The sequence below is a fragment of the Alternaria arbusti genome (assembly GCF_024043155.1).
Source record: "Alternaria arbusti strain BMP 1465 chromosome Unknown scaffold_7, whole genome shotgun sequence".
Taxonomy (NCBI): Eukaryota; Fungi; Ascomycota; class Dothideomycetes; order Pleosporales; family Pleosporaceae; genus Alternaria; species Alternaria arbusti.
The window spans coordinates 809,161-836,925 of record NW_026249947.1 but is presented as its reverse complement, the minus strand read 5'-3'; the positions used below and the strand labels follow the sequence as shown (position 1 = coordinate 836,925).

The window sequence follows — 27,765 nt, the reverse complement described above, 5'->3', positions numbered from 1 at the left end:
TCCAGCCGCCTGTCAATAGCTATTCTAAGATGTCTCAAAAGAATGCTGTGATGCCCTCCTTCCTCCTCAAAGCAATGTGAAGGGAGATGTACACCGCGATACCAAGTCCCAGCATACCAGAAATGACACCGAAGCCCATGAGGTACTTTGGCTTGTCGTCGGCAGGGAAGAGGTAAGCGCCGTAGATCTGCGCGAGATTGCCCATGGCATTGACAAGCGCGATCGCGATGGCCCTAACTTCCGGCTGCATGGATCCGAAAGTTGCGCTAGCGAAAGATAGCGATACAGCGTTGGAGGACCAGAGTCCAGCAGCCATGAGAACGAGCAGCGCATATCGTGCCTTGAATTCGTAGACGAACAATACGCAGATGGATGTTATGAGCGCAAAGCCGAGCCAGCCTGCGATGACGAGACCACGGTGGTTGGAGATGGCGTCGGCGTAGTAGGTTGTGACTGCTGTGCAGACGAAGGCGACGGCGTAAATGGGGACGGTCATGTATTGGGCGGTGACTGTGTCGGTGTATCCGAGACCGGTCATGAGCGTTGGGTAAAAGTACGAAAGGGTGGAGGATCCGACAATGACCTGACATTTGTTAGTCGAAATCTTCGTAATTTGCGCATTATGACTTACCATGTAGCCAAGGATGAAAGAAATAGTCCTCCAGTCGCAGATAGCCAGGCGGAAGGACTTTCCCTTGCCCATCCTCTCATCGCCCTCGGTATGTGTCTGGACACCGCCCTCCTTGAGGCGGGCGATAGCGATAGCACGCTCGCGGTCGGTGAGGCGCTTGGTGTTGGCGGGGAAGTCCAGCAGGATGAAGTATGCGCACATAGCCCAAACAATAGTCGCAGCCCCCTCGATAATGAAAAGCCATCGCCATCTATTACAGAATTAGTCATGAGGTTTCGTGCAATAATCAAGGCTTGTTTCTTACCCGCGAAGACCACCAGTACCCTCCATGCCGCCAGTGATGGCACCTGCAAGAAGACCGCCAAATGCGCCACTGAGAATAGCCGCAGACATGTATACACCGAAGCGCTTCGACTGCTCATCTTTCTTGTACCAGGACGAGATAATGAGGAGGATACCCGGAGCGAAACCGGCTTCGAAAACACCAACGAGGATTCGGAGTGCGACAAGGTGCTTGAAATCGTGGATGACGGCCATGCAGCATGTCAATGCTCCCCAGATGATCATGATGGCGGGCAGGTAGACGGATGGCTTGAGGCGAACCAAGAGCATGTTCGAAGGCGGCTCGAAGACGACGTAGGTAACGAAGAATACAACCAATGCAATGGAGTATTGCTCAGAGCTGAGCGAAAGGTCATCAGCCATACCGGCGATTTTCGCATTTCCGATGCTAGATCTTGTTAGCTATCGCTACTACGTCACTTGAAATACAACTTACTTCGTGCGATCCATGTACGATAGCAGGTACATCAGCCAGATTGTCGGAAGCAGAAACAGGTCGATCTTGCGGACCAACTTCGCTTCTTCATCCTTCGTCCATGTGAAATCTTCGGTGACCTCGACGTGCTTAGTGCTGTCCATCTCTTTGAAGTCGACTGGATCTTGAGAGTGGCGTGTCGACGACATGGTGTCCTGATCTGCGGTTTGACAGGTGCGACAGCGTTGTGACAGGAACGAAGCTGCAGTGGAAGGAACCGACTTGCAGTGTTGCGGTAACCGTTGCGGATATCTCCAGATGGATGCGACACCCGTGTAGCTTTATAGAAGGAAGATACCTCACCTCCACAGGTTTTGATGATGTTGGCTCAAAACAGCTTGGACCTCCCCAGATTGTGTTCGGCCCTTTTCCCTACCCCAGGTGCCCAGGTCGCATACTAGGAGCCGAAAACCCGCTACAGGCCCGCTACAGACCCGCCTGCACCGATAACTTGACGGTTACGATTGGTTGTGGAACACGACAGAACGTGTTCCATGCATGAACTCGCTGCGCACCCGGCTATGTGGCTCGAGGCGAGCTTTGTGCCACTAAGCGAAGGCAAAAGGTCGGAAGCTCACGTGTTTGTCGCGTCGGCGCGTATGCTCGCCACGAGGCCATCGCGCCTCCGAAGATGGTTTGAGCCGAGTCTCAACAACATCCCGGCCTTGTGGACCTGGTTCGCGGCGCTCTCACCCGTGGGGTGTGTCTCGTACCGATCAACAGCACTCGGTCGCCACATGCCTTTGTGGGGTACCTAAATGCGATGTACTTAAACATGCGGGGTGCCAGCGAAGTGGTGGTGGTAACTCGATTTTCCATTCTCTCGCGAGACCTGCCTCTCCAGATATCCCCAAACCTTCGCAGCCTACCCTTGTAGACCAATCGGAAATGTCTCCCTCTGCCATCACACCGCAATCTGACCAGACAGCACCTGCTGGTCAGGCCGCCAACGCCCAAGTCGAGCAAAGTGTGCCCAATCCCGTCTACCTTACGACTGAGCCGAAGGAGGACTTTGACTGGAAGATAACCCTGAAGGGCAAAGTAGTCGCTATTACCGGCGCGAACAGAGGTCGGTGCATGTCGAATCTAGATTGCGGATAGATGCTGACCTGTTAGGCATTGGACTTGGTCTCGCGACAGTATGCCTCGCAAACGAAGCCGCTGAGATCTACTCTTTGGACCTCTTCGAGCCCGGCGAGGAGTTTAAGGCACTCCAACAAGCAAACCCCAAGCGCGTACACTACCTGCACTGCGATGTCACCTCTGAGGAGAGCGTCATCAAAGCCATTGACGAAATCGTGGCACAATCGGGCCGGATTGACGGTATGATCGCCAACGCCGGAATGACCAAGCACCAGCCCGCACTCAACTTCGACCGCCCGCAGCTCGAGCAGCTTTTCAATCTCAACGTCTTTGGCGCATACTTCTGCGCAACGGCAGCCGCGAAGAAGTTCATCGAGCTCGGTATCAAGGGGTCCATCGTCTTCACAGCATCCATGACGTCCTACCGGCCAAACAGGGCAGCGCCATCAGCGCCATATGGAGGAACCAAGGGCGCAGTACGCAATATGGCACACACACTCGCGATGGAATGGGCGAAGCACGGCATCCGCGTCAACTCGATATCCCCGGGTTTCGTGCGCACGCAGATGACTTACTACGTTGAGCGGGCGCCCGACTGGAACTTGAAGATGCAGTACTATGGCGGCATGCCTAGGTTGGCCGACCCCCGCGAACTTGGCGGCGCGTATGTGTACCTGCTCTCAGACAGTGCCAGTTACACTACCGGTATTGATATTCCTGTTGCGGGCATTGTCGGCGCCTGGTAGAGGGTTTGGTTGCTTCTTCGTCGCGCTATATGCATTGGGTGGAGTTCATGACTGCCGGCTGGCTGGGATATATCTAGAGTCAATTCAACGCATCTTCTTCCAATTCTCGTCCTCACTGGAAATGGGAAGTGATGTGTGTCGATGTTGGTGCAGATGTTGGGGTTGATGCTGATGATGCGGTGGTGCTGACTGTGAAGGATGTAGCGATCCGCCTCGAACGGAAAGAACCCGGAATGGCACAACCACGACTGACTAAGCACGTCCTGGCATTGCACACAACCAGTCGCTATCAGCGAAATACCTCCTTTCTGCATAAACGCATGTTCTTCACTTCTCACAAACAGACTTCAGGACTGTATCATGGCCATCAGGCCTCCCAACTTCTGCCGGTGGTGGACAGTGCTTTGGACTGGCGCGGGGTCCTAGAACTGTATCCGACGCGGGCCTTTTGCGAAATTGCCACAGTTTCCCAACCACCGTCTGATCGCCTTTCCTAGGTTCGCGAGATATCAACAACTGGGCTCCGCATGCGCTGTATCATCCTGGACTAGTCTGAAGCCTGTCCCGTTGGTCAGAGACTCGTTCCCCACGGCAGGCCTAACCGCCGAAGCGGATCCTCGAGGGCCAAGCGAAGTTCCACCAGCATGCGCAACATCATTCGTGATGCAAGCATCGTCAACAGGCAATCCCAAGCCGCGCAAACCCCGTCCCTCACGAGCGCGAGTAAGTTTGCCTATCTCCACTGCATTTGAGACCTTTACTGACTCGACGCGTCTCTTGCAGGGCTTACGTACGACAACTGGATGGTAAGCTGTTCCCTCAGCACGTGTTGTCTTGTCTCCCCCCATGTGAAGCTCACTAGCCCGATGAGCTACAGCGTGCAGAGTATCTAGTTGATCACTAGCTAACACAGACAGCCTAACTTGTAGACGAAGGAGGGTGAAATGTGACGAGCTAAGACCGCGATGCGCAACATGCAGCAAATCCGACAGAGAGTGCTTATGGCCATCACCCAATGACCCTCCTGGAGGTGCAGCAAGCAATGCATCTGGCTCCGTACAGTCTGACACGTCTCCGGCTCAGGATGCCTCTTCCATTGCCACTACATCACCGGCGCCTGCCAGACGAGCGATCCCACCTGAAATCGATCCTCAGCTTTGGAACGCTTCTCCCGAGCTCCTGTTTGAATCGCCATCGACTGTCATCAACTCGTTACCTTCTCCCAACTCCGCACCTCTAGCTTACTACGACCTGCTTGCTGAAGATGCTATCAACAATATCGACAAGTATAATCTCAATGTGGACCTAGACAGGAACAACTTGTCCAGACAGCAAAGTCCAGCAACCGATGGAGCAAGCTCTGATCGACATCCGCTCTCGTATGAACGAACGGAAGATGCCGATCCATCGGGACACGAGCCGTGGAACTGTATCGATGTCATACCCATGTCGGACGACGAGCTTGTGCTCTTCCAACACTACGTCAATGTCATTGGTCCCATTTTAGACCTGAACGACCATTCTAAGCAGTTTACATACACTGTTCCTTCTCTAGCGGTCCACAATGTTGGCCTTTTGAAGTCTCTGCTCGCGGTGTCCGCGCGGCACATGGCACTTCTGAACGAGCCACAGCTTCGTCGGCTTAACATACATGATCCGGAACCAGGCGCTGAAGATGGCAGGACCAGACAACTTCACAGCCCGTTAATTCAGGTGGCGACGCAGTACTACTATGAGACTTTGCACTACCTATCAAAGAATCTCTTCTATCCGTCCTACAATAAGTCCAGGGAGATCATATCAACCTCCATCCTCATCAGTACATATGAGATGTGGGACTCCGAAGGCCAGTACAGTAATGGAGCCTGGGAGAGACATCTTCGTGGTATATTCTGGATACAGCGGAGTCAGAATAACAACGGAGAGTCCCCAGATCCGCTTCGGAGAGCTGCCTGGTGGCAATGGATACGTCAAGATACTTGGGTTGCATTCCGCGAAGGACGACGGGTTCTCACTATCTGGCGGCCTACCAAGCGTTTGATGGATCTCAGCCCGGATGAACTTGCGTTACGGATCGTGTACATATGCGGAAGATGTGTGGACTTTGCAGCAAATGAGAAGAAGTACGATCTGAACACGCGCATCGAGCAGGCTGGAAAGCTTTTACAAGCATTGGAAGACTGGCATGCGGCCCTCCCAATGTCGTTTCAGCCTATCCATCGCGGACCTCCACCTGGACCTGGCGCCTTGTTCACGCCCATCTGGATCCATCCTCCTTCGTACGCCGCTGCTATGCAAACCTTTCACTTTGCGCGGATCATCGTTCTCATCAATCAGCCATCGATGGGAGGTGTGGACGAGTTCAGAATTCGACAGCGCACTTTAGACGAAAGTGTAGACATGATCTGCGGCATCGCCATAACGCATCAAGGTAGGGATATCGCGAGCGCCATGGTCAACTTCAAGTCTATCTATGCTGGTAAGCTCCTCTGCACATGTACCATCCAAGACAATGCTTACAGTCTCTAGCTGGTCTATGCGTTCAGAACCCTGTCAAACAAACCGCTATTTTGCATCTTCTTGAGCAAACACTTGACATCACCAAATTTCCACCTAAGACATTACTCACGGATCTTACCAGCTATTGGCGAGCCGAATCATAAGCTTCCATTATCGTGCCGAATGCAAGTCAAGTCCTATCTTCCTCCATGAGTGGATGTCAATTTCGTCATCGCGGCAATGCGGCATGTGTCGGACCGCAAGAAAACAGACTTTCAGCCGCATCTTCAGCCGCACTTGCCTTGACTCCACTGCGATGCAGACCTGGTTCCGATGAGTTGGTCGCATGACTCGTGTCCGGGCCAAGACCAGGAAAGCATGACAAGGTCGGAGTGTCACGTTGCGAGGCAGAAGTCGGAGGTTGTAGCGGAGCAGGCTCTTATTCAGGTTCGCCTTCCCCACAGACCCCACACGGAGGTGTATGTTCGCCGTCGTGCAATTCCCTGCAGAGATGGAGTAGAAGCGGGGTACATCTTGGAGGGCCGATCGCCTCTCTGGGACGTTTGTGCCTCGTAACGAGGCACATCGGCTAAGGCCTGTCGGGCGGTTCCATCGTGCCCGCCGTCTCGCTCGCAACTCCGTCAAGGCCATCCAGACTGCTCGCGACGAGCACCAATGATAGTTCTCAAACTCCGCGGCTTTCCCGAATCAATAAGCCGCGGGGACATGATAATAGCTTCAGTTCCGAGACGGTTCCGACATGGTGAATTGAATGCGCTCGAATTCTCCCAACACTACATAATAATACGATAGAACATCAAAGACATCGCCAATATACATCGTTCTATAGCCATCATGCCAGTCAGCAAAGATAATCGTACGCTTGCCATACTCAATGCCGCTGCCGCAGGCAACTACGGCGTCATGGCCGCAATCGCGTACGAAACTCTCCACACATACCAGCCGCGGTGCTAACCGTAGACCAGCTATAACGTCGAGCAACTCACAGCTCTTGTTCGCGCAGCCGAGTCAAGAAAATCGCCCCTCATTATCCAACTCTTCCCGTCGACCCTCAAACAACTACCCCTCCTCGCGCATGCCGCAGCGCACGCCGTGAAGACCGCGACAGTACCTCTCTCCCTACACATCGACCACGCGCAAGATGTCGAGCACATTCGGGAAATCATCGCGACACTCCCTGTCGATTCAGTTATGGTGGACATGTCACATTATGACGAGGCTGAGAATCTAGAGAAGACGAGGATATTGACCAAAGAATGCCAGGACAAGGGTATCGCAGTAGAAGCAGAGAGCGGACGGATAAACGGTGGAGAGGATGGTATTGCTGATACGGGAGATCTTGAAGGTAGGCTATACCAAGCTCTTCAAATTGGAGATGAAGAGTAAATACTGACTTTGCCAGCGCTCTTCACATCCCCCGAAGACGTCGACAACTTCATCGCCGCGGGCGTCGATATCCTCGCGCCTTCAATCGGCAACGTCCACGGTGACTACGGCCCAGCTGGACCGAAAGAAGGTCAACTACACTACGACCGCCTCGAAGCGATCGACAAGCAAATCAACAAGCGCGTCTTGGTCGCACTACACGGCACCAACGATTTCCCGCCTGAGGTCATGCAGCGGTGTATACGATCTGGTGCTGTCAAGCTGAATGTGAATAAGTTGTTACTGGAGCCCGGCAACGAGGTCTTGCGAAAGAACGCGCCAACGACGCCGCTGGCTAAGTTGATTGATATGCAGATGGATGTGATACAGGAGGCGACGGAGAGGTGGATGGATATTTGTGGGAGTAGCGGGAAGGGCGTTAAGGCGCCGTAGGGTTGTTACACTGGGTTCAAATAGATTTCTTCTTGGTTGGTCGTTCAAAACATGATGCCTTTCGGACCTCATCGATATTGAAATGGGGTATTAGTCGTGGTGTCTCGCATGAGCCGTACTGCTGAGTGCAGAAGTGTTCTACCCGGAGGCAACGCACATCCGCTTTCAGACACAGAACACACAAACGCAGAGCTGCACAGTGGACTGTTCATCCGCTACCTGTTCGGCTCTCTCGTCCAATGCGCTCTCTTCGTTTCCTCTAGTGCTGCCCCCTGACTTCCTTGCGATGTCTTCTGCAGTGAATCATATGGCCGACTGTCTCAATCGCTAACTTAAACGCAAATGAATTAAGCACAGGCCCAACCCTGTATACTGTACCTGCGATCTTCTTACATACGCCTCTCGCAGCTTCGTTCCGAGCGACTGAATGTATATACATCAAGAATGCAAAGGCTGCACTGGTCAAACCAAACCTGGACCGTCTCAATCACTTCTACATCCTGCTTGGATCTGTCATTCATAGCGTTATTGGGACATACTTGATCTACACTGTTGGAACGCCAGGGTTGGATCGGAAAGCTTTCGAGGATACTGATACCACCATCAAAGAACGTTAGAACGTGAGTAGCTTATAGATGATCGAGGATCGCAATGGCAGTGCAGCACGTCAACCTTGGAAAAAGCTGAATACCCCAGGGCCTACATCGACGTTAGGTCACCTACTTTGCACTATCTTATGTTGATGTAGTCTCCAGACCTTTTCAGTTTTGATCTTTTACGAGGTGTTAGGGTTTATGTTCCCATCCACGCACGTAAAATTCTTCCACTGAACATGATTCGGCGGGGTCGGCCAACAAACTTACCCCTCATCAGCCAGCCCCACATCACACTCAAACATCCACACATCAAATTTCTCAACCAGTCTTTCTTTTCCATCGCCGACGGCCGCGTGCAGGCTTGAGAATAGTCTATATATTTGATGTAATTTCCAAATTGCCATCGGTTTTGTAGTGTACGTCTTCACAGATTCCCACTTCTAGCTTGCCCCCGCTAATCACCATATAGGTAGCGGTTATCACTCCGGATTCTGATCTTAAAATCAGTATCTTCCGGCAACCCCGGTTCGATTCCGGGCAAGACCTTTCTTTTACCAATCTATGCGTCATTTACAGTGCTGGGTGATGCGTGGGAAGAAGCCCTGTCCTTTTTGGAGTGTTGGCGATTTTTTTGCGGACGGGAGTGACGGCGGCGTGGTAGATGCCACACTGATGATAGATGATAGCGTAGTTCTTGCGCAGAACTTTAACGAAAGGGGAGAGAAGGATTAGAGCATAATGTACTACGTCTAAAAGTAAGAGTTTGAACAGGTAACGTTAGGGCATGTCTTTGTTGGGGACGCTTCTGTTTTTACAACACTACAATTCTGTAGGCCGCTTGTTACAAAGAATACCGCAGAACAAGTTCGATAGCTAGCGCGGAACAGAATCAGGTCGCAGTTAAAGCCAGAGAAAGGTGCACTCTTCTTCGTGAAGGTAGTAGTCAAGAAAACCAGTTCGCACTGGGATTAGTTCTGTTCTGGGTAGAGTGATTGTTCACGTCACGAGAAAACCTTTGTACATCATTTATAACAGTACCTTCTTCTGCTGTCAGACATGCGGCTTGGATAAGGTTCAAAACTGTAACTTGCTGGGGCGTCAGTGGGAGAGTGAAGCATCGCAGGCAGAGACAACAATCTTGAAATGCAAATAAATACGCGACTACAGCTGCCTAAGATCCTCCCAGCTACTATTACGCCTCCGATACTGATGCCGTTGAACTGTTTCTCTTGCATCCAGCGTCACTACATCATTGCCTCCTTCTCCTTGACCATGATGCGCCTTCCTCGGTACCACAACATCCATCTCCCAACTCATGCGTTCATCAATCCGGCTCCACCGCCTTTCAGCCCACTCCATCTGCTTCTCTACATGCGTCGTCGCTTCATCAGCAAGCGCGTGGTCTTCGAAGAGGAACGCGAGTTCTTCCAGGGTGCGGCCATAGGTTTCGGGGAACATGAAGTACTGTGCAGATTTATCAGTTGATGCTTCCCATTTCAAGGATATGTACAGGGCAAAACCCTGCGAAAGTAAAGATGACTTACGATAAAAACAATCTCAAACCCCAGCCAAGCGCAATACATAATCAGCCACTTTCCCTGAACATGTTTCAACCCGATCGGGTTAAGTATCGTTGTCGTGAAAACCGCTGTCCGGCTAAAAAACTGGAAGATAGTAATCCCTTTCGTGCGCTGCGCAAATGGGAACAACTCGACCAAAAAAGCTGCGACTCCATTAGCATCCCTTTCCCCATCAAACACGCTCCCACCGACTTACTGTAAGTCAACGCATTATACCCAATATTATAACACATCTGATACAGAAAGATAATCGCAATCGTCAGCCTCGCCGGCTCAATCCTCTTCGTAGCCGTATACCGCTGCATCGCCACCGTCCACGCGACATAACAACACAACAGACTACTCGCGCAGATCAGATACATTTTCCTGCGCGGAAACCGCCTCACTAATAGCGAGATACACACGGCATTCACCAGATTCCAGCTATTGAGCCCAACGTTCACTTTGCCGACGAAGCCAGGGTCGTCGTACCCGATCATGTTGAGGAGCTGGTTGAGATAGTAGCTGAGTAAAGTATTTCCAGACCATTGGGTGAAGAGGCCGAGGAAAGAACCGATTATCACACGCTTGCGTAAGCCGGGGACGGCGATCATTTCGCGCCAGGAGCGTTTTGAATGTTCGAGTTCGATGCGGATGGTGTGTTCGATTTGGGCCATTTCTGCGGCGGCGAAGGGGGAGGTTGTGGCGCCTTCGGCGTGGTAGGTTATTAGTGTGGCGTAGGCTTCTTCGCGGCGGTCTTTGGAGATGAGGAAGCGTGGGGATTCGGGGATCATGCTGGGCAGGTTAGCTTGTTGAGATTTTGGAAGCAGTGGGAATGAGGCGGGTACAAGATGAAGACGATTTGGAGTAGTGATGGGCCGGCTTGGAGTAGCGAAGGTATGCGCCAGGCCCAGTCGTCTTTCAGGCTTTGGGTGCCATATGATACGCCGGCTGCTATGAGCGAGCCTACGAACCAGAGTGCGTTGAAGAGAGAGGTCATGATGGGTCGTTCTTTTGGATATGCAAGCTCGCCCATTAGTGATGAACCTGCGATGATGCAGAAGGGTATGCCGAAACCGAGGATGAAGCGCGCGCCGACGTACATGCCAGCTACAACGTGTTAGTATAAACTTCATCTGATGATTGAACGTTCAGTCCTACCGCTAATGGAGAAGGCTTGTACTACAGATCCTACGACCATGATCCAAGAGCCTAAGAAGATTGCCCATCGTCGGCCAAATCTATCGTTCACGTACGGCACGAGTGGAAGAGCGCAGATTGCGCCAAGGTTGTATGCTGAAGACATGATACCGAGAAGCGCTCCTTGTGGGTTATTGAAGTCTACGTTGTCAGCAACGGCATCTTGTGGCCGAAACCTCGACTTACAGAGCCGCCATGTTGGCGCGATTTGCACTGCGTTGATCATCTGCGAATCAAATCCAGAAGTCATCTCAATCCCAATACATGTCGGCAGCAAGAGTGCATACAGCCTCCTCAAATTCCGCTTTCTGTACCAAGGTATCTGGTCCTGTTCAACAATGCGCGTCAATATCGGTTCCGCCTGCCTCGCAGCCGCCGCAGCGCCAACAGGCGCCATCTTTGGTATCACACTTCAAACTGCAGTTCCAGCAGAAGTCGAGGGAATGTCACTAGACAGATAAACGAAGCAGTGGCGGCTAGCAGTGATGGGCGTCCGGGGCGTGCGGACATGCCCGTTAGTCCTATATACCCCAGATTTGCGTGGCGCATCATGGCTCGTATCACCAAACTGCATGCAGGTGAGAAAGCGAAACTGGAAGGGCTGTGGTAGAGTTGTGCTGGGGTAGGAGTGCATTGACCTTTGCCCCGCACCCGGGCGATGTTGGTGGTCATATACGACGTCCAGTAACGAATCAAGGATCGTCCTTAAAGTTGTGGTACGCGGATAGAGTAGTACGCCACGCAGATTCGCTTTTGTGTCGCTGTTCGTATGACTGTGGGCATGAAACACACGTATCTACGTAATGTTTGTTCGGCGATATGCGACAAAGAAATCTGTAAGTCGGAGCCAAAAGACGTGCGCATGATACACGATGACATCTCATACTCGATGTAAGTTTCCTCAACCCGAGGACATGCCAAGAGGGGTAAAGTACCCAGTAAGAACTTGATTAGCGATACCAATTTGACGGCCAGCCTGTTCCAGAATGGTCAGCACGGCACCGCATCCGGAGGACGAACCTTCGGCTCCATGGCATTGGATATACAAGCAGGATATAATGAGCCGATTGCGGAAGATGAACAACAGTGGGCCGTGCGCGGCATGTCTTATGGTAAGCGATGCGGTGTAAGTAAGCGATGGTGTCTGACGGACTACTCCAGATGTTGCGAACGTATCGTAAACTCAGCGCTATCTCTGACCGGCTGTTTCCATGGCGCAGTGTAGGTGACCGGTGAGTAAATGACTGTGTTGGAGGATAAAGTTCAGATCGTGTGTATTTACGAGAGCCCTTTCGGACACGAACGCGATATCCAACTCTAAGCAAAGGAAGGCTGCACCTTTCCCGCGATCCTCTCCAAAACGCGCTCTGGCAGTAAGCTTTCGTACATGTGATGTGTCCACTCACAACAGACTCGCCGTGTATATGCCGGATCGATAATCTCCTCGATACCAAACGCGTTCGCAGTACGAACTGGGTTCATCAGTCGTTTGTACTCGTTCTCCAACTCTGTATAACGCCTGTCTCGCGCTTCTCTTCCTTCTGTCCTCTCAATCTCCTTGAGTTCAAACGAATGTCCAACTTCAATGCCACCCTCGAGCGGTAAGGAGCCCCACACGCCGGACGGCCAAGCGACGCGCATGCGTGGGTCGCGGCAGTCTAGCATGATGCCTCCTGCTACGCCGTAGACGCGTCGCACGATGACGTTGAAGATGGGCATGGTTGTGCTGTAATAGGTCGCAGCGAGAGTGACGCCGTGCCGCATCGTTGCAGTGCGCTCTGCAACGGTTCCTATCGCGTAGCCTGGGACGTCGACGAATTGGACGAGCGGGAGGTTGAATACGTCAAGGAACTTTAGCATGCGTGTAATCTTCTGCGAACCCAATGCATCCAGTGCGCCGGCATTCTGCTCGCAGTTGAGAGAGACTATGCCGACCGGTTTGCCTGCGAAACGCGCAAGGCCTACTATGGCTGTAGTTCCCCAGAGCGCTCCGATCTCGAAGAACGAGCCTTGGTCGACAACTTCGGTGATGATGGCCCGCGGGTTGTACATGCGGTTCTTGGAACGCGGTATAATTGATCGGAGGTTTTCGGACATTCGGTCGATTGGGTCAGAGCAGTCGATTGCTGGAGGCAGCTTCGTACCGCAGTCGGGCAGGTAGCTCAAAATCGTGCGTATCTGTTCAAAGCAGCCCGCCTCGTCCGGCGCCAGGTTATCGATTGTGCCATTGGTGCAATGCATTGCAGGCCCACCAAGATCTGTAAATGAAAGACCTTCCTCGAATGTCGCGTTCTTGACAACACTGGGACCAGCGTTGAACAAGGAGCCGATATCTGCAGCCATGACTGAGAAGTGGCAGGCTACCACCCTAGCTGCTCCTAGACCAATGGCCGGTCCCAGGACGGCGCCCAGATTCGGTATTCCCATGTTGATTTGTTGTACGACTTGTGCGAAGGAGGGTAGCGGAGGGACGTAGGAGAAGCCTGTGGAGCGAATGGTCGTGACGGAACCGCCGCCTGATGAGCCATCGACGAGTTTGACGATGGGAAGCTTCAACGCGATCGCGAGCTTCTCCATATATATCTGCAGTCGTCAGTACCAGCATGGATGGATGTAATGAATCGAGCTTACAGTCTTCTCCATAAGCGCCCCATCAGCGTGTCCAGCGCGTATGGAGAAGTCATCGGCCGTGAACACAATCTTTCGACCTCGTAATCGTCCGAAGCCTACCCGCAGTCAGTACATCTTCCCAATGCCGTCCATAGTACATACCCTGCACGTTATTCGAAGGCACGTAGTCTTCTGGTTCCTCTTTTACTGGCCCTAACTGCTTCCACTTGACTGTCCCACTCACGCTGCCCACCTCCTGGAAGCTCCCCGGATCAAGCAGCTGCTCGACTCTTTCGCGCACCCATAGTTTCCCTGCCTGCTTCTGCCTCACGTAGCCCCTATTGTTCTTGTCTGGCGTCGCGGCACTTTTGCGCAGAGTCGCGATCTGCCCAAGGATGTCTGAGTAATCAGCGGGCAGATCTGAGTCTGCTCCTTTCCGTCGTCGTCGCTTTGGTGTGTTGGGCGCGATGTGGGAGCTGACCTGCGCGAGTCGGTCTTTGGCGGTTTCGGATGACGTCGACGCGTCTTTGGGCACGGGCTTTGGGTCGTCGCCAGCCATGACTGTTGATGAAGTATAATTAAGATTGTTTTCGAGCTCCAGTGATGGAGCGACAACGGAATTGTCACATCTCGATGATGCGGACCAAGATGGGATGGTCGTGGTAGAATGTTGGGGTAGAGCTGGGGAACCGAGGCATCTTCAAGCTCCCCGCGCTTGCCCTCCTCCATCGCACTCCGTCAAAACGCGACCATGTCATTGTGGATGAATCGAATGTTCAACGAGCGTCCCGCTTTGTCATATAATCCAAATCGCATTCCAGCTCCCTGAAAGCCTCCTTGACGACGGACGACGTGACCACGCCTTACCTAATTCCACGACTCGTCCACTCGAGTCGTTCCACTGATGGTATAGTGGCATAGGTACCCAGGTATATCCACGAATGTACTGCTTGACCGATCCATACTGCTGGCTGGACTCCAATATGACGCGCCCTCCACAAAGACCCATCAAGCGACTTCTTATCGCGAATAGGTTAGTGGCCAAGTAGTGTCCTGGTGAGCGTGATTAACTGTCTGTAGGGGAGAGATAGCAACACGAATTATCTCTTCAGCGCGAGAACTCGACATTGAGACGTTTGCAATATACGTATCAGGCGACGACTCGCATGCCGTCCGGGCAAACCATGCGATCAAACTATCATCAGCTTCATCCTTCATGAGCATTGATGGTCTTGTCGGCATCGTCAAGGAGCACCAAATCGATGCTGTACATCCAGGATATGGCTTTCTGTCAGAGTCAGAAGAATTCTCGAAGAGAATCTGGGAAGAAACCGGCGCAGTAGTTGTCGGCCCTGGGTGGGGTATCTTGAGTAATACTGGAGATAAACTCAAGGCGAGAGAGCTTGCCCAACAATGTAAGACAAAAGGCGCGTTAGAGTCGCGAGATTACTGACAGGTAAAACAGGCGACGTTCCAGTATCTCCAGCACTCCAGCAACCGACTAACAAAGTTCAAGACGTCCAGCGCTTCGCATCTGAAGTCGGCTTTCCAATCATGGTCAAAGCAGTAGATGGAGGGGGTGGCCGCGGTATTCGTCTCATTCGCAGCGAAGACCAGCTTACTTCTTTAGTGAAAAGAGCAGTCGAAGAAAGCCCGTCCAAGCAAGTCTTTGCAGAAAAGGCTGCAGTCGATGGCTTCCGGCATGTCGAAGTACAGATCATCGGGGACGGTACCGGAAACGTAACGCATCTCTGGGAACGCGAATGCAGCATTCAGAGAAGATATCAGAAGATTGTTGAGCTTGCGCCCAGCGCTGTGCCTGACCGGAAGCTGATCGCGAAGGTCATCGAAAATGCTTTGAAAATGGCGAAACATGTAGGTACTAATGTTGATGGCCATTCTGTCTCGCTAATATATTCATAGATACAATATTTCTCTCTCGGCACCTTTGAGTTTCTCGTGAATCCATCAACGAAAGAGTACTACTTTTTGGAGGTCAACCCTCGCTTACAAGTCGAGCACACGATCACGGAGTCCATCTCTATGACTGATATCGTCAAGGCACAGCTACTACTCTCCCAGGGTGCATCTCTGAATGACTGCGGTCTACCAACAGCGGAACGAGATCCGGAAATGCCTCCTCCAGCGCATTCAGTTCAACTACGTATTACAGCGGAGAATGTTCAGACTGATTGGTCATTATCGATTGGCAAGATCACCTCTTCTCAGTTCCCTTCCGGAAACGGCATTCGGGTTGACACGCATCTCACCAGCGGTCGACCCGCCGTAGTATCTGCAGATTTCGACAGTCTGATCGCAAAGGTCGTTGTAACGGCGTCATCGTGGAAGGACACCGTTCGAAAAGTACAACGAGCGTTGGATGATACGCAGATCGCAGGAATAAAGACGAACCTCGACATGTTAAAAGCCATAGCCGCGCATCCAGATTTCGTGCACGGAAAATGCGACACGCAATGGCTAGAAAGCAAACAAACCGAGCTCCTCCGATCAAGCCAAAATATCGCTCCAGCCAGCCCGAACACTTTAAACTCAGACATCTCGCTATCCTCCTCGACAGCCTCAGTCTCAACAGCCAACACCCTATTCCGAAAAGGCGACGCCTGGTCCATTTCCATCTCTTCTCCTACCACCAAAGCTAACGAGAAATCACCACCCCATCACCTCGAACTAACCCGTGTTCTCCGAAACGACTTCCCCACCTCCCTCAGCGCAGAACTCCTTTTCACCACGCCCTCAACAGCTTCATCTACCACGCCCCAAACAACACCCTACACCATAACCCTCTCTTCAACTTCCGCCAGTGCATCGGCCGCAACGTCGCACCACAGGCGAGGGAACCCGAGTGATCCTTCGCACATCAGTATCCCATTCCCGGGAAAGCTGGTAGAAGTGTTAGTTGACGAGGGCGATGTGGTGAAAGAAGGAGACGTGATATGCGTGGTCCAGCAAATGAAGATGGAACTAGAGGTACGCAGTCCACGTAGTGGACGCGTGACTTGGGTTACGGAAGCGGAGGATGGGGAAGATGTCGCTGAGGGGGTGTTAGCTGCTATCGTTGAAAGCTCTCAGGAAACGCGTCTTTGAAATCATAACTCATTCGTTAATTCTTTACATCATCTACATCCCCTTCCACGCCGTCATTCAAAATCACGACCTCTTTACATAGTCTCACACCTAACAGTCGTATAAACATTATCCTTCGTCGCCCGACTATACGGGCACACCTGCCTCGCCTTGTACACAACCTTCTCCAGATCCTCCTTCGCCAGCCCACGCACCTTGACGAGCAGCTGGACGCGCAGTCCCATGTCGAGGTCTTTCATACTGCCGACGAGTTCGACGGTGGATTCGACGATCGAGTCTTCAGGGGTGGAGGGCATCTTGACGCCGAGGGAGGGGGCGACGGCGTTCATGGCGGATTGGACTACGTGGGGTTAGTTGGAGCTATGGAGATGGGTTATAGAGGGGAATTAAGACGTACAGCATGCACCGTAGCCGGCTGCGAAGAGTTCTTCGGGGTTGGTCTTTCCGGCGTCGCCGGGGCCGCCGAGGGCTTTGGCCATTGTTAGGTCGACCTTTAGATTCTCGCCGTCTACATGGCTGAGGGCGTATTAGCACAGGTACGTAGGCGTCCAATGACATCTTTAATCATACCCTGTGCGTGCACCAACAACGTGCGCCTTTGCTGAGTAAAGCGACGGCGCCGTCTCGGTGTTCAAGAAGCGACGGCATGGTGCCGCCATGGCATTTCGCTGCGAGACACGAACCGCATTGCGGAGCATTGGTGTGAATGTCCTGCTCGCCATTGTGTATGAAGTGAGGTCTGTATGAGGGGGATGTATGAATTGAGTTCGTGGGTGTGCAAGAATGAGGTTTGAAATGACTAGGGCTGGAATGTGCGGTTCACCCAAGCTCTAGCAAAAGAAATCTGGAGCTATGACAGCTGTGACGTCCACGCGACGATCTCGCGGCGTTCAAAGTCATGACGTTTGCATCCAGCCAGCTTGGTGGATGCTAGCGCAAGGCACTCCCGCCGCTAGTGAAGCGAGATCTGGGGAGATCGCGCATGGCCATGGGCCGTGGATATAGGTTCGGGTTGCAAATCTGCTATTCATGTGCAGTAGTAATGCGGAGCGCAGAGAGCCATTCCCGTTCTTACTGTGCGGGCTGGAACTTGAACGCTACTACTTGCGCCATGCAAAAGAGTGTAATGGAACCATACATTGAGAATGAACACTTCCACTGGAGGTTTGTCCGGCTACCCAACCCTCAGAAATTCCCGCCATACGCGCTAGAATTTGGAACCTCTATCCGAGTTTTTGCTGCTGCAGTACTGCTGGCTATCGGAATTCTTGCAGTGAAGATACACTAATCTTCAGGAATGCTCTAAGTTGCCGCGTGTTTGCCCTTGTCACCCAGTGATAGCATGTTTTCTGAAACACGAGGTGATGGTGTGCTTGGCGTAGGAACTGGCTGATGAGCAGACACTCTGGATGTCACAGAGCTAGCTTTAGAGCTCTCTTCTGCTTGTGTGGGTTCGAATACGTTGGATATCGGTATGACTGGTGAGGAAGTGGTTCGGTGTTCGGGATTGCTTGGGGTTGCAGCGTCGTCTTGCAAATTCTCATCTGCTTGCGCTGTTCCAGCGGTACTGGGTCTCGATTGACTTCTTCGTGGGCTCTCGTCTTGAGTAGTGAAGCCCGCGGATCGGGGCGGATCGGGATGCTGATGGGCGGTGGAGGTAGACTCATCGGTTTCTGGTGGGTCTTTCCATACTGTGCATCGGGCAAGCGAGGAATAGACCAAAATCTGGGCATCTTTCCTGTAATTCACCAGCCCAGTACGCAGAATCAAGCGCGCGATCTCATCTACATCAACCTCTTTATCATGCCCGTCAGACTCCACAGACCATTTCTCGGCTTCTGCATTGTATTTCAGCTTCATCGTCTGCCAGAGCGCATCCAAGAAGCCAGAAAGCAACTCAAAAGCGAAGTGAGCTTCCGGCCTGCCTACCGGAATGGCAAGGTAACCACATGAACGATTCTGACCGGCCCCATGAGACGTACCGAGGTCTTGCATGTTTTCGAGACTCAGCCCAGTACATTTGTATCTATGATATGCCCGAATGTCCTCAACTGAATACCGACGATGAGCAATGCCCTCTGATTGCGGTGCTACCCCCCCCTTGACCGAGAGGAATAGACCCGATATTTTTACTCGCATGTGGGATTCGAGGAACTCTACTTTCTCTTTCCAGTCCTTCTCAGAGAAAACCCTTGCAACGCATATGTCGGTTGTATGAACTGGTGCACTATACCTCCACAATGCTAGTAAAGCACGCAACACTTGCTTATCGAGCGACTGACCATGTGTTTCGAGCTTCAAGCGCTGGCAGTGTGGTTCATTGTCGTTGGGACTCATACTCTCAACTACGTGCTCCCACACGATTTTTGAGTGTCGAAGTTGCGAGTCGACATTGTGGTACACCTCTCTTATGGCGCGACGGAGACTCTCTGAGAGGAGATCGAGACCACCACCGAATTCAGTCGACAGCGATTGCAGCATTTCTCGCAGCACGATCCTGGGATCGTCGATATCGATCAGACCGGCGCTGGGCGTACTGTTTGCACCGTCTGGCGAGTTCCACGGATGGAAAATCACATCATGTGTCTGCGGCCAGAGCCCACCCTCGGCGGGCCATGAATTGTTGCAAGCATCTCCGACTGAAAGAGCGATGAAATTGAAGTCCGGATCCAGCTGGAAATGTATCGGACGATTCGAGATCCCTCTGCGAATCCAAGCCCGAATGCAAGTCATCAGTAGCGTGATGCTAAGCTGTATGACTGTTGCTGACCAGTGAAGCGCTCGTAATCCGACAAATTGGCAAATGAAACCAGTGAAGCAGAGGGTAACCGCAATGATGAGTCTTCGTTCCTGATTTTGACGTCTTATTTGCGGTAAAACGGGATCTGTCTCTTCTGCATCATATCTTGAAGTGCGAATTTTCTTATCCCCAGCATGGCTCATGATGACGTACGCATTGAAGGGCTGATCGCCCATGTTCTGTCGCAGTTGCAACCAGAAGATATTCTTCACATCGCAACCATTTGTCGGAATGAAACTCTGCTCAACAGTCGTTGCTTCGATGATGTACGAGCACAGTGCTATACCCAAGACGAGTAGGCATGTTCCTATAAGGAAGGTTGGGCATGCGTAGTCTTGGACAGAGTTCATGCCCTTTGGCTTTCTCCAGTAATATGTCATCGCGGTAGGTATCGCTACAGCAACAAGTTGCAGAGCAGCTCCAACGATCGCAAATGTACATAGTTCGGAGCTAGTTGGAAGGGCCTTGTGCACATTGAGTGCAAGGTTCGGTGGCTGTCTGGCCAGCTTCCAGGCAATATGTCTGGCCTGAATTTCGGCCTGCAACTCTGAATCTCCGGACGGAGTGAGAACTTGGGACTGCTTCCTCGATCTGAAGTTCAGTCTGCCAAACACGTCTGTGAACGTCTTTGAACGGCCTTCATCCACAAGTTTGAGAACTCCTGCCCTGTTGGCTTCACCGAGGTTGCCGATGCGAACCTGACTAGGAGCTTTAAGTTCGATTTCTTCCTGGCTTGAGACTTTTTGCGTAGACTTTAGTTCATACACAATTATCTCGAGGATCTTAGCATGGCCCGCTTGACGCACGACCCCTTCATCAGTCCAGAGTTCCGACGTTGCGTATGATGTCGATGAGAGTAGCTCCAGTTCTGCTGTCGCGATTTTCTCTCGCGCACTATCACTGTTAGCAACTTCACTAACCTGGGATGGACGTCACCTACCGACCAATGACAGCCTTCAAGACTCTAACATTTGAGACGCGAATTGCCGAAACCACGGTAGTGATTATTCCCAGCGGACCAACAGCGAGAAGTATATGATCGGCCCAGCCAAGCGACATGCTGAGGAATTGTTTCGTAACTTGCTCTCCGAACAGCGTTAAGAGAGGCGCCAAATCGCTGCCGAGGTTGTTGATGAACTCTTCGCCATTGAAGCCGTCTGAAGGAGTAGGCGTGGCGATGATTGGTATTGCTGTTGGCGTGCCGCTGCTGGTCGAAGTAGTCACGGTGGGTGGCATGACGAAGATAGTATAGTGTAAGGGTGTGGAGTGGTTGCACCCTGTGCACCGGCACAATAGTAGCGATCAAGAAAGCAACGAGAGAGAGCTAGGGTATCGGTAAACTGCGCGAGGGCTCGACTTATAGGCAGAAAGATGCAGTTGAGCGATTGCGCAGACCAAAAATGCCGCAAGGCTGAGCACGACAATGTTGTCAGCGAGGCTGTCGAGGCGGCTTGACTGATGGCGAGGCGCATAAGAAGCCTGGGTTATTACACCTTCAGTTGGCGTTGCCTTGGTTGAAGCCTGGGTGCCATCCGGTATCGTCTTGGAGATGTCAGAGGAACATTGGTTGAGGGAAGGCAGGACGAAAGAAAGCTGCGGGGCTCAGGCTAAGAGTTCGTGAGCAACAGCTATGCCTGAAGCGAAGGTGCATGAGGCAGATTGATAACTGAACGAATAAGAAATCAAGCCACGTCTGACAGCAGGCGCCTACCGCTGCACTCGGGCGAGGAAGGAGCAGACGGAAGCGACTTCCAATTTCGACCAAGTTGGGGATGTGTCATCTTTCAAAAGCCAATGGGGTATTTAGGTACATTAGAGGCGTGTCGTTTTTGGTATGCGCTTACCTTGTGCCGATGCGAATGTGATTACTTATGGTTGTGCTTCGGTTAGCAGAGGCCTGTCAGCAGGGTTCCAATTATCGTAGCTTGCATGCCATCGTCTCGAAGATGATTGATTCAATAGTCTATGGTCTTTTTGATCGCATCGTAAACCCCTGTCAATATTAGCAAAAGAGAGCACCAATAGATCCATACATGGCAGCTTACTCGTGACGTCCGGAATGACAAACTGCTCGAACATAAGCCCGGTATGTGTCGCCCACCCAGTCACCCTCTTGACAGGCGCCTCTAGTCTAAGGAAGGCCTTCTCCTGGATCGTAGCAGCGACCTCAGCCCCCACACCAGCATTCATCATACTCTCATGTACCACAATCGCCCTTCCAGTTTTCTTCACACTCTCCAGGACCGTCTCTCGGTCCCAGGGGTATATCGTCCGCAGATCTATCAGCTCAACGCTGCATCCAAAGTCCTTCTCTGCTGCTGCTATCGCCGCTGAACATGTGTATAGTGGTGTGCCGTACGAAACGATCGTGACGTCCTTGCCAGTCTTGAGGACTTCAGCCTTGTCGAGCGGAAGGTAGAACGCGTCAACGGGTACGTGCTCGACAGCAGCGCGGTATAGTATCTTGGGCTCCATGAATATGACGGGGTCTTCACAACGTATCGCGGAGAGGAGGAGGCCTTTGGCCTGCACGGGTGAGCGGGGTATTACGACGCGTAGACCGGGCGTGTGGGTGAAGAGGGCTTCTGGGGACTGTGTGTGGTATCTAGTGACGTGTCAGTCGATTTCAAGAGGGAGCGCTGCTGGAGTCATACAGTGCGCCATGTCCGACACTGCCTGATGGCATGCGGATGACTAGTCCTCCACAGTTGACGCCAGTGCTCCCTGACCGATATCTGTACTTGGCCGCCTCATTGTGTATTTGGTCGAAGGCGGGGAAGACGTAATCGGCGAATTGGACTTCTGCTACTGGCTTCATACCCTCCGCAGCTGCTCCTATAGCGAACCCCACGAGTCCCTGCTCGCTCAAGGGCGTGTTGAAGACGCGCTCTGTGCCAAAGTCCCCAGCCAAGTTCATGGTGCACCGGAAGACACCACCAAACTGCACATCTTCTCCGAAGACCATAACGCGCTCATCCGTCTGCAAAGCATATCGTAGTGCCTCGTTGACGGCGGTGTAAAGGTTTATGCGTTTTGTCTGACCCTTTTGTATGTCTACAGGGAACTCGGGGTTCGCGAGAGAGGATTTGGCGGTGTGGTGGAGAATGGGCGTCGCATCGTACTCTACTGTGCCATTGAGGCGTGCGCCAGGTGCTGCCGAGGAGTATTGTTTGCGTTGAAGGTGGTGTTGACAGCGGGGCCGGAGTGGTGCTTGCGGGCGAAGCAGATAGCGCGACAATGCGCGGATTGATGGTGTTCTAGCAGCCATGTCTATGGAAATGAGAGCAACGAATTTCCCCAAAGCCCCAGAGAAGGTACATGCAATAAAGTCATGCTGGGCACAAACATGTGAGCCGACGGTTGTGCGGGTGTATGCGGCGGCTACCAGCGGCTCTCCAGGTTTCAAACGTTGCGGAGTTTAGCGGGCAAGCGCCGAGAGAGGAAGGTGCGGGCACGTGATGTGGCTGGAGGTAACGTGACTTCATACTTGCCAAGACCGGAGGCGCTGCATAATGACGATGGACGCCAGAATGGTTCGCACGGCAGGTGGAGACTAGCGCATCCAAACTTCGATGTTTTGCGACAATTTCTCCTCGATCACTGTGCGATTGAGTTACACAGGGCTTGCGGTTGTCGTCGCTTTGGGATCTACTGCAGCATGTGACCAAGACAGCTATGACCTATGATTGTAGGAAGACGGCACCGTGTTGGACTTGGCGCCTAGTCTTGAGCCTGGGGAAAGCAATACAGGCTAGCGGGAAGAAGCTCGCCCGGAGTCAACTTTGTGGCCGGCCCCTTGTACCGACGACGCGCACACATGTGTGATCAGAGGCAGATCTCATTGCTTGAGGGTGTGACAGACTGCTGTTAATTACGCCGGGCGTATACAAAGGGTTGAGGTCTGACAATAAGACTGCACGCGCCTTTGTCGCCTTTGGGAAGCTGCATCATGCGTCTAGATCCCGACCGTGCGCAGACCCACCAAACCGCTGCTTCCGCATCATTATTTGCGCGCCCACCACAAACCTTGGAGTCCACCTCTCTCGCCAGTCCATCTCCCCGACTCGGACACTCTTCATCTTCCCGCACTGAGGTGCTTCCCATGGCCATGAGCGCCCCTCGTCCTCGCGCAGCCGCCAATGGCTCGATGCGGACTGCTCGCCTCGCCTTCATCGGCCTCTTCCACGCCTTCGCGCCCATGGTGACCGCGTTGCCCATGCCGTTTGGCGACGCGACCTTCAAGACCGCTGGGGAGGAGGTCCCAACGGACAACGATGGAGAGCGCTGGCTTCTCCTGGGTATCGCCGTCGCGCTTGTCTTGGCCGGTGGTGTGTTTGCGGGTCTGACCATTGCGTGAGTACATCGCAGTCCCGCCGTCGTGTCACAACGCGCTAACAGCGACTCTCCAGCTTGATGGGCCAAGATGAAATCTATCTCCAAGTCCTTGCTTCATCCGGCGAGAAGCACGAGCGCAAGAACGCGGCCAAGGTGCTGAAGCTGCTGGAGCGAGGCAAGCACTGGGTTCTCGTAACGCTACTCCTGAGTAACGTCATTACCAACGAAACCCTTCCTATAGTCCTGGACAGGTCCCTCGGCGGAGGATGGCCTGCCGTTGTCAGCTCCACGGTCCTCATTGGTATGTGCACCCTCTCTCTCACCTACTCTGTTTACGTCTAATACGCCTCAGTCATCTTCGGTGAAGTCGTCCCCCAATCCATCTGTGTGCGCTATGGCCTGCCAATCGGCGCCATCATGGCACCCATCGTCCTCGGCCTCATGTACATCATGGGCATCGTCGCCTGGCCGACTGCCAAACTCCTCGATTACCTCCTCGGAGAAGACCACGGTACCGTTTACAAGAAGGGTGGCTTGAAGACACTCGTCAGCCTGCACCAGTCGCTCGGACTCGAGCACGAGCGCCTGAACGAAGACGAAGTCACCATCATCACCGCTGTGCTGGACCTCAAGGCCAAGGCTGTCGGCAACATCATGACGCCCATGAAGGACGTCTTTACCATGTCGTCTGATACTATCCTGGACGAGAAGATGATGGACAACATCCTCTCCGCTGGCTACTCCCGTATTCCCATCCACACACCCGAGAATGAAAACAACTTTGTGGGTATGCTCCTGGTCAAGATGCTCATCACATACGACCCCGAGGATGCTCTGCGCGTACGCGACTTTGCTTTGGCCACCCTACCCGAGACACGCCCGGAAACGAGCTGCCTTGACATTCTCAACTTCTTCCAGGAGGGCAAGTCCCACATGGTGCTAGTCTCTGAATTCCCTGCTGAGGCACGCGGTGCCGTCGGTGTCGTTACTCTGGAAGACGTCATCGAAGAACTGATCGGAGAGTAAGTTGTGCATCCTCGAAAAATATTCTGGCGCCTACATTGTCGCCGGATCCTTCAACCAAGTTTGTACTAATGAGACCAGGGAAATTATCGACGAGTCCGACGTATTCATCGACGTGCACAAAGCGATCCGACGCATGGCCCCCGCCCCTCGCGCCCGCGTCCCTCGAGGCAAAGTCGTCACCGATGTTCCCCGCAAGCCTTCCGAAGCACAAGCTGTCGACTCCGAAACAGACGCGGAGCAGAATGGCAAGCCGGCGCCACGCAAGACCTCTCTGCCCGAGATGCCTGAAGGCCACCCCAAGCCCTCGTTCCTCCTTCGTCGCCGTAGCAGCGGCAGCAAGGGAGCGGGTTCACCTCTTCGCAGCGATGATCCGACCGTCATGCAGCACCTGAAGCATCTCGGCCCTTCGAATGTCGCGACGAGGCCCAAGCAGACTCGCATCAACACTGTCAAGATCAAGCCCGGTCAGGCAGCCGTGACTCCTGACATTCCCAAGACGATACCAGAAGACTCCCAGGCTCCAACCGAGGCAACTCCGACTGAGGGTGTAATAACCCAGGATTCTCATGCGCCTGAGGGCGGTATTGGCGAGGGCTTGCTAGCATCGGCAGGTCGCGAAGCTAGCGACGGCGTACACAGCGTAGCGGTGGGATATGGCACCATGGCTCCAAGTGGCGACCGCATGTCTTGGAGATCTGGTCGATCGGGTATGAGGGAACACGACGACGAACCTACGTCTCCGAAGGGTGGTGCGAATGAGGACGACGAAAACACTCATCTCTTGGTCGACAACCGCAATGAGAACGGCGAGGCGAACAGGTCACGGGCACGCTCCGTCAGCACCATTGCCTCCCTGCGCTCGATGCGCTCGCGCTCGCGCAGTCCCTTGAAAAAGCGACACACTGCTCGAAGCGGTAGCATCTCTGAGAATGTTGTCGATGTCAATGGCATCAAGAAGATCGTTCTGGAGACTACCAGTTCAAGCGACTCGGAAGAGAAAGCGAACGGCAGCCAAGTCGATGGTCAAGATGGCGAAAAGCATTCTGAAGCCGAGTCTTCGCATGCCGGAGGCAAAGGCGCAAGCAAAAAGAAGAGGAAGAAGCGAGGTAAGAAGAAGAAGGGTGGTGCTGGCGACAGCCACGAATCACAACCTCTGCTCGGAGACAGGTAACCTCATTACCCGTTTTGAGCATGTTGTTAATCCCGGTTTCTACAGAGGTCATGAGCGAAATCGGTGCGAATGCGAGTGCGAAGTTTCTCAGTCATTTCGAGTCTGGCAAAATTAATTGGCATGCATCGGCGTCTTCTCCTTCTTCTCCTTCGATGTTCAACGGGAAAATGGATGAGAATAATGGGCATTGTTAGGACTGGTATCTTTTCAAGGAAGTGTATTATAAAAAGTGCGTCGTTTCTTGGACGATTGGTGTCGTCTGTGAGCTTCAAATATACATTTTGCAAGCGCGTCCGCATTCACCACATTTAAGGGAAAAGACTCAACCCTGTGAGACCCACATTGAAAATCAATGTTCTCATATCCTTGATGTTGTTCTCGTGTACTTTACAGGCTTGTTTAGTTCTACCCTTGTATGAGGTGCATCGGCAATCATACCCCGTCTTGCCCATAGGGTGTCTGAAGCTAAACAAAGACATCTCCACGATGTCTTGCACATGCATCAATCTGGGCAAAAAGGGTTTCTTCCCGTCAAATTCGTTAACTCCAAGATCCAACCATCCGGATTCGGGGGATACCCCCCTTCCCTGTCACGCGCATATCTCCTCCTGCCAAACCACTCTTTCTGCTGTCGATCCGCCCACATCGATACTTCGACAGGGTTAGTGATCCACCGCTCAACAAGTCTCCGTATGGCGAACGCATGCGTCATGGAATTACTTCCCGCGTTGTCGTCGTCTTGAATCTGCAGGTTGAGCAGTTGGTGACACAGGGCTTTGACGCTCCAGTTCCACTTCACTCTTGGTCCCAGCTTCTCTGCGGCTAGGATCGATGTATCGATGATGCGCGTGTGTTGCATCCGAAGGGCGGTTAGAGAGGGGAGTAAACGGTGGCCTACTAGTATCGTGTTGGCGTCGATGTATTTCCATAGTTCTGTACGCGCCTCTGCCCAGCTTCGTAATGTGCTTTCCGCGTCAATGGGTGTGGTTGATATTTTCGCTTCTTGCGCGATCTGACTATGAGATATGTACCAGTCTGCGACCGGTTGGAATGGCTGGATCACAGCGTCGATGAGGATCTCTCCAGTGAAGTAATCGATGGCTGATATGCGTGTTATGATCGTTGAGCAGTTCAGCAAGATGGCACCTCGCTTTGGCGAGTGGGAAATGTGTGGTGGGGTTGGAAGAGATGTGCGCATGAGTGTTGTTATGTCGTTTATGACTTTGTTGCGGTTGGTGTCAAGCGTGTACCTGTTAGCCATGAGGGTGGCTCGAGTATGGCAGAGCGAATTAAGTGCGGTAAGTGGTTGGCTCTCTGGAACATGCGCCAGCTTCTGCTTTGGTAACGCTGGAGGTACCTGCGTGTTTGACGGTATACATGTCTGTTTTCTTGGTGTGTTCGCGTGCTTGTGTGCCAGTGATGTCTTGGTTGGTTCTTTAGCGGGCGGCTTTGGAGGCGAGCTTATTTGGAGTGCAGATACAAAGTGCGAAGAAAGTGATCCTTCCCAAGCTCTCGGAAGTTTCTTCACGACAACAGGGGCTGCAAATTCGCCATCCTCCTTGGGGATCGTGCCTGGGGCATTGACCGCTTTCTGAGTAGCAGTACTAGTGCTCGTAGTGGAGGATATCGCATGTTTGTTACGACAATGATCCGATAAGGCGGGATTACTAGCGAAGGTTCGTTTGCAAAGAGTGCAACTGAATGCTGACGAAGCTGGGTTATTGCCCTTGTTTGGTGACATTGTAGTG

The 27,765-nt window shown here is 52.7% G+C and overlaps 11 protein-coding genes across 11 annotated transcripts; 5 read left to right on the top strand and 6 right to left on the bottom strand.

Moving 5' to 3' along the window:
- Window positions 1–34: 34 nt before the first annotated feature.
- Window positions 35–1,597, bottom strand: J4E86_006095 (uncharacterized protein; the record flags this gene model as incomplete). The annotated part of the gene is made up of 4 exons (XM_051446626.1): window positions 35–583; window positions 632–881; window positions 936–1,361; window positions 1,410–1,597. 4 exons carry the CDS (start codon window positions 1,595–1,597, stop codon window positions 35–37), a joined length of 1,413 nt encoding a protein of 470 aa, XP_051302201.1.
- Window positions 1,598–2,336: 739 nt separating this feature from the next.
- Window positions 2,337–3,277, top strand: J4E86_006094 (uncharacterized protein; the record flags this gene model as incomplete). Its single annotated transcript, XM_051446625.1, has 2 exons — window positions 2,337–2,517; window positions 2,565–3,277. 2 exons carry the CDS (start codon window positions 2,337–2,339, stop codon window positions 3,275–3,277), a joined length of 894 nt encoding a protein of 297 aa, XP_051302200.1.
- A 644-nt stretch (window positions 3,278–3,921) lies between these two features.
- Window positions 3,922–5,940, top strand: J4E86_006093 (uncharacterized protein; the record flags this gene model as incomplete). Its single annotated transcript, XM_051446624.1, has 3 exons — window positions 3,922–4,000; window positions 4,314–5,756; window positions 5,807–5,940. The coding sequence occupies 3 exons, from the start codon at window positions 3,922–3,924 to the stop codon at window positions 5,938–5,940; spliced, it is 1,656 nt and encodes a 551-aa protein (XP_051302199.1).
- A 691-nt stretch (window positions 5,941–6,631) lies between these two features.
- On the top strand, window positions 6,632–7,615 carry J4E86_006092 (uncharacterized protein; the record flags this gene model as incomplete). The annotated part of the gene is made up of 3 exons (XM_051446623.1): window positions 6,632–6,714; window positions 6,763–7,142; window positions 7,200–7,615. 3 exons carry the CDS (start codon window positions 6,632–6,634, stop codon window positions 7,613–7,615), a joined length of 879 nt encoding a protein of 292 aa, XP_051302198.1.
- Window positions 7,616–9,372: 1,757 nt separating this feature from the next.
- J4E86_006091 (uncharacterized protein) lies at window positions 9,373–10,971 on the bottom strand (the record flags this gene model as incomplete). Its single annotated transcript, XM_051446622.1, has 5 exons — window positions 9,373–9,675; window positions 9,756–9,934; window positions 9,988–10,565; window positions 10,619–10,880; window positions 10,932–10,971. The coding sequence occupies 5 exons, from the start codon at window positions 10,969–10,971 to the stop codon at window positions 9,373–9,375; spliced, it is 1,362 nt and encodes a 453-aa protein (XP_051302197.1).
- A 1,316-nt stretch (window positions 10,972–12,287) lies between these two features.
- Window positions 12,288–14,139, bottom strand: J4E86_006090 (uncharacterized protein; the record flags this gene model as incomplete). The annotated part of the gene is made up of 3 exons (XM_051446621.1): window positions 12,288–13,553; window positions 13,602–13,696; window positions 13,743–14,139. The coding sequence occupies 3 exons, from the start codon at window positions 14,137–14,139 to the stop codon at window positions 12,288–12,290; spliced, it is 1,758 nt and encodes a 585-aa protein (XP_051302196.1).
- Window positions 14,140–14,521: 382 nt separating this feature from the next.
- J4E86_006089 (uncharacterized protein) lies at window positions 14,522–16,685 on the top strand (the record flags this gene model as incomplete). Its single annotated transcript, XM_051446620.1, has 4 exons — window positions 14,522–14,613; window positions 14,661–14,995; window positions 15,046–15,455; window positions 15,504–16,685. 4 exons carry the CDS (start codon window positions 14,522–14,524, stop codon window positions 16,683–16,685), a joined length of 2,019 nt encoding a protein of 672 aa, XP_051302195.1.
- A 74-nt stretch (window positions 16,686–16,759) lies between these two features.
- J4E86_006088 (uncharacterized protein) lies at window positions 16,760–17,383 on the bottom strand (the record flags this gene model as incomplete). The annotated part of the gene is made up of 3 exons (XM_051446619.1): window positions 16,760–17,025; window positions 17,083–17,201; window positions 17,256–17,383. 3 exons carry the CDS (start codon window positions 17,381–17,383, stop codon window positions 16,760–16,762), a joined length of 513 nt encoding a protein of 170 aa, XP_051302194.1.
- A 604-nt stretch (window positions 17,384–17,987) lies between these two features.
- J4E86_006087 (uncharacterized protein) lies at window positions 17,988–20,721 on the bottom strand (the record flags this gene model as incomplete). Its single annotated transcript, XM_051446618.1, has 2 exons — window positions 17,988–20,379; window positions 20,426–20,721. 2 exons carry the CDS (start codon window positions 20,719–20,721, stop codon window positions 17,988–17,990), a joined length of 2,688 nt encoding a protein of 895 aa, XP_051302193.1.
- A 719-nt stretch (window positions 20,722–21,440) lies between these two features.
- J4E86_006086 (uncharacterized protein) lies at window positions 21,441–22,753 on the bottom strand (the record flags this gene model as incomplete). Its single annotated transcript, XM_051446617.1, has 3 exons — window positions 21,441–21,478; window positions 21,531–22,090; window positions 22,140–22,753. 3 exons carry the CDS (start codon window positions 22,751–22,753, stop codon window positions 21,441–21,443), a joined length of 1,212 nt encoding a protein of 403 aa, XP_051302192.1.
- An 834-nt stretch (window positions 22,754–23,587) lies between these two features.
- On the top strand, window positions 23,588–26,017 carry J4E86_006085 (uncharacterized protein; the record flags this gene model as incomplete). The annotated part of the gene is made up of 4 exons (XM_051446616.1): window positions 23,588–23,838; window positions 23,895–24,121; window positions 24,173–24,842; window positions 24,925–26,017. The coding sequence occupies 4 exons, from the start codon at window positions 23,588–23,590 to the stop codon at window positions 26,015–26,017; spliced, it is 2,241 nt and encodes a 746-aa protein (XP_051302191.1).
- Between the last annotated feature and the right edge of the window lie 1,748 nt (window positions 26,018–27,765).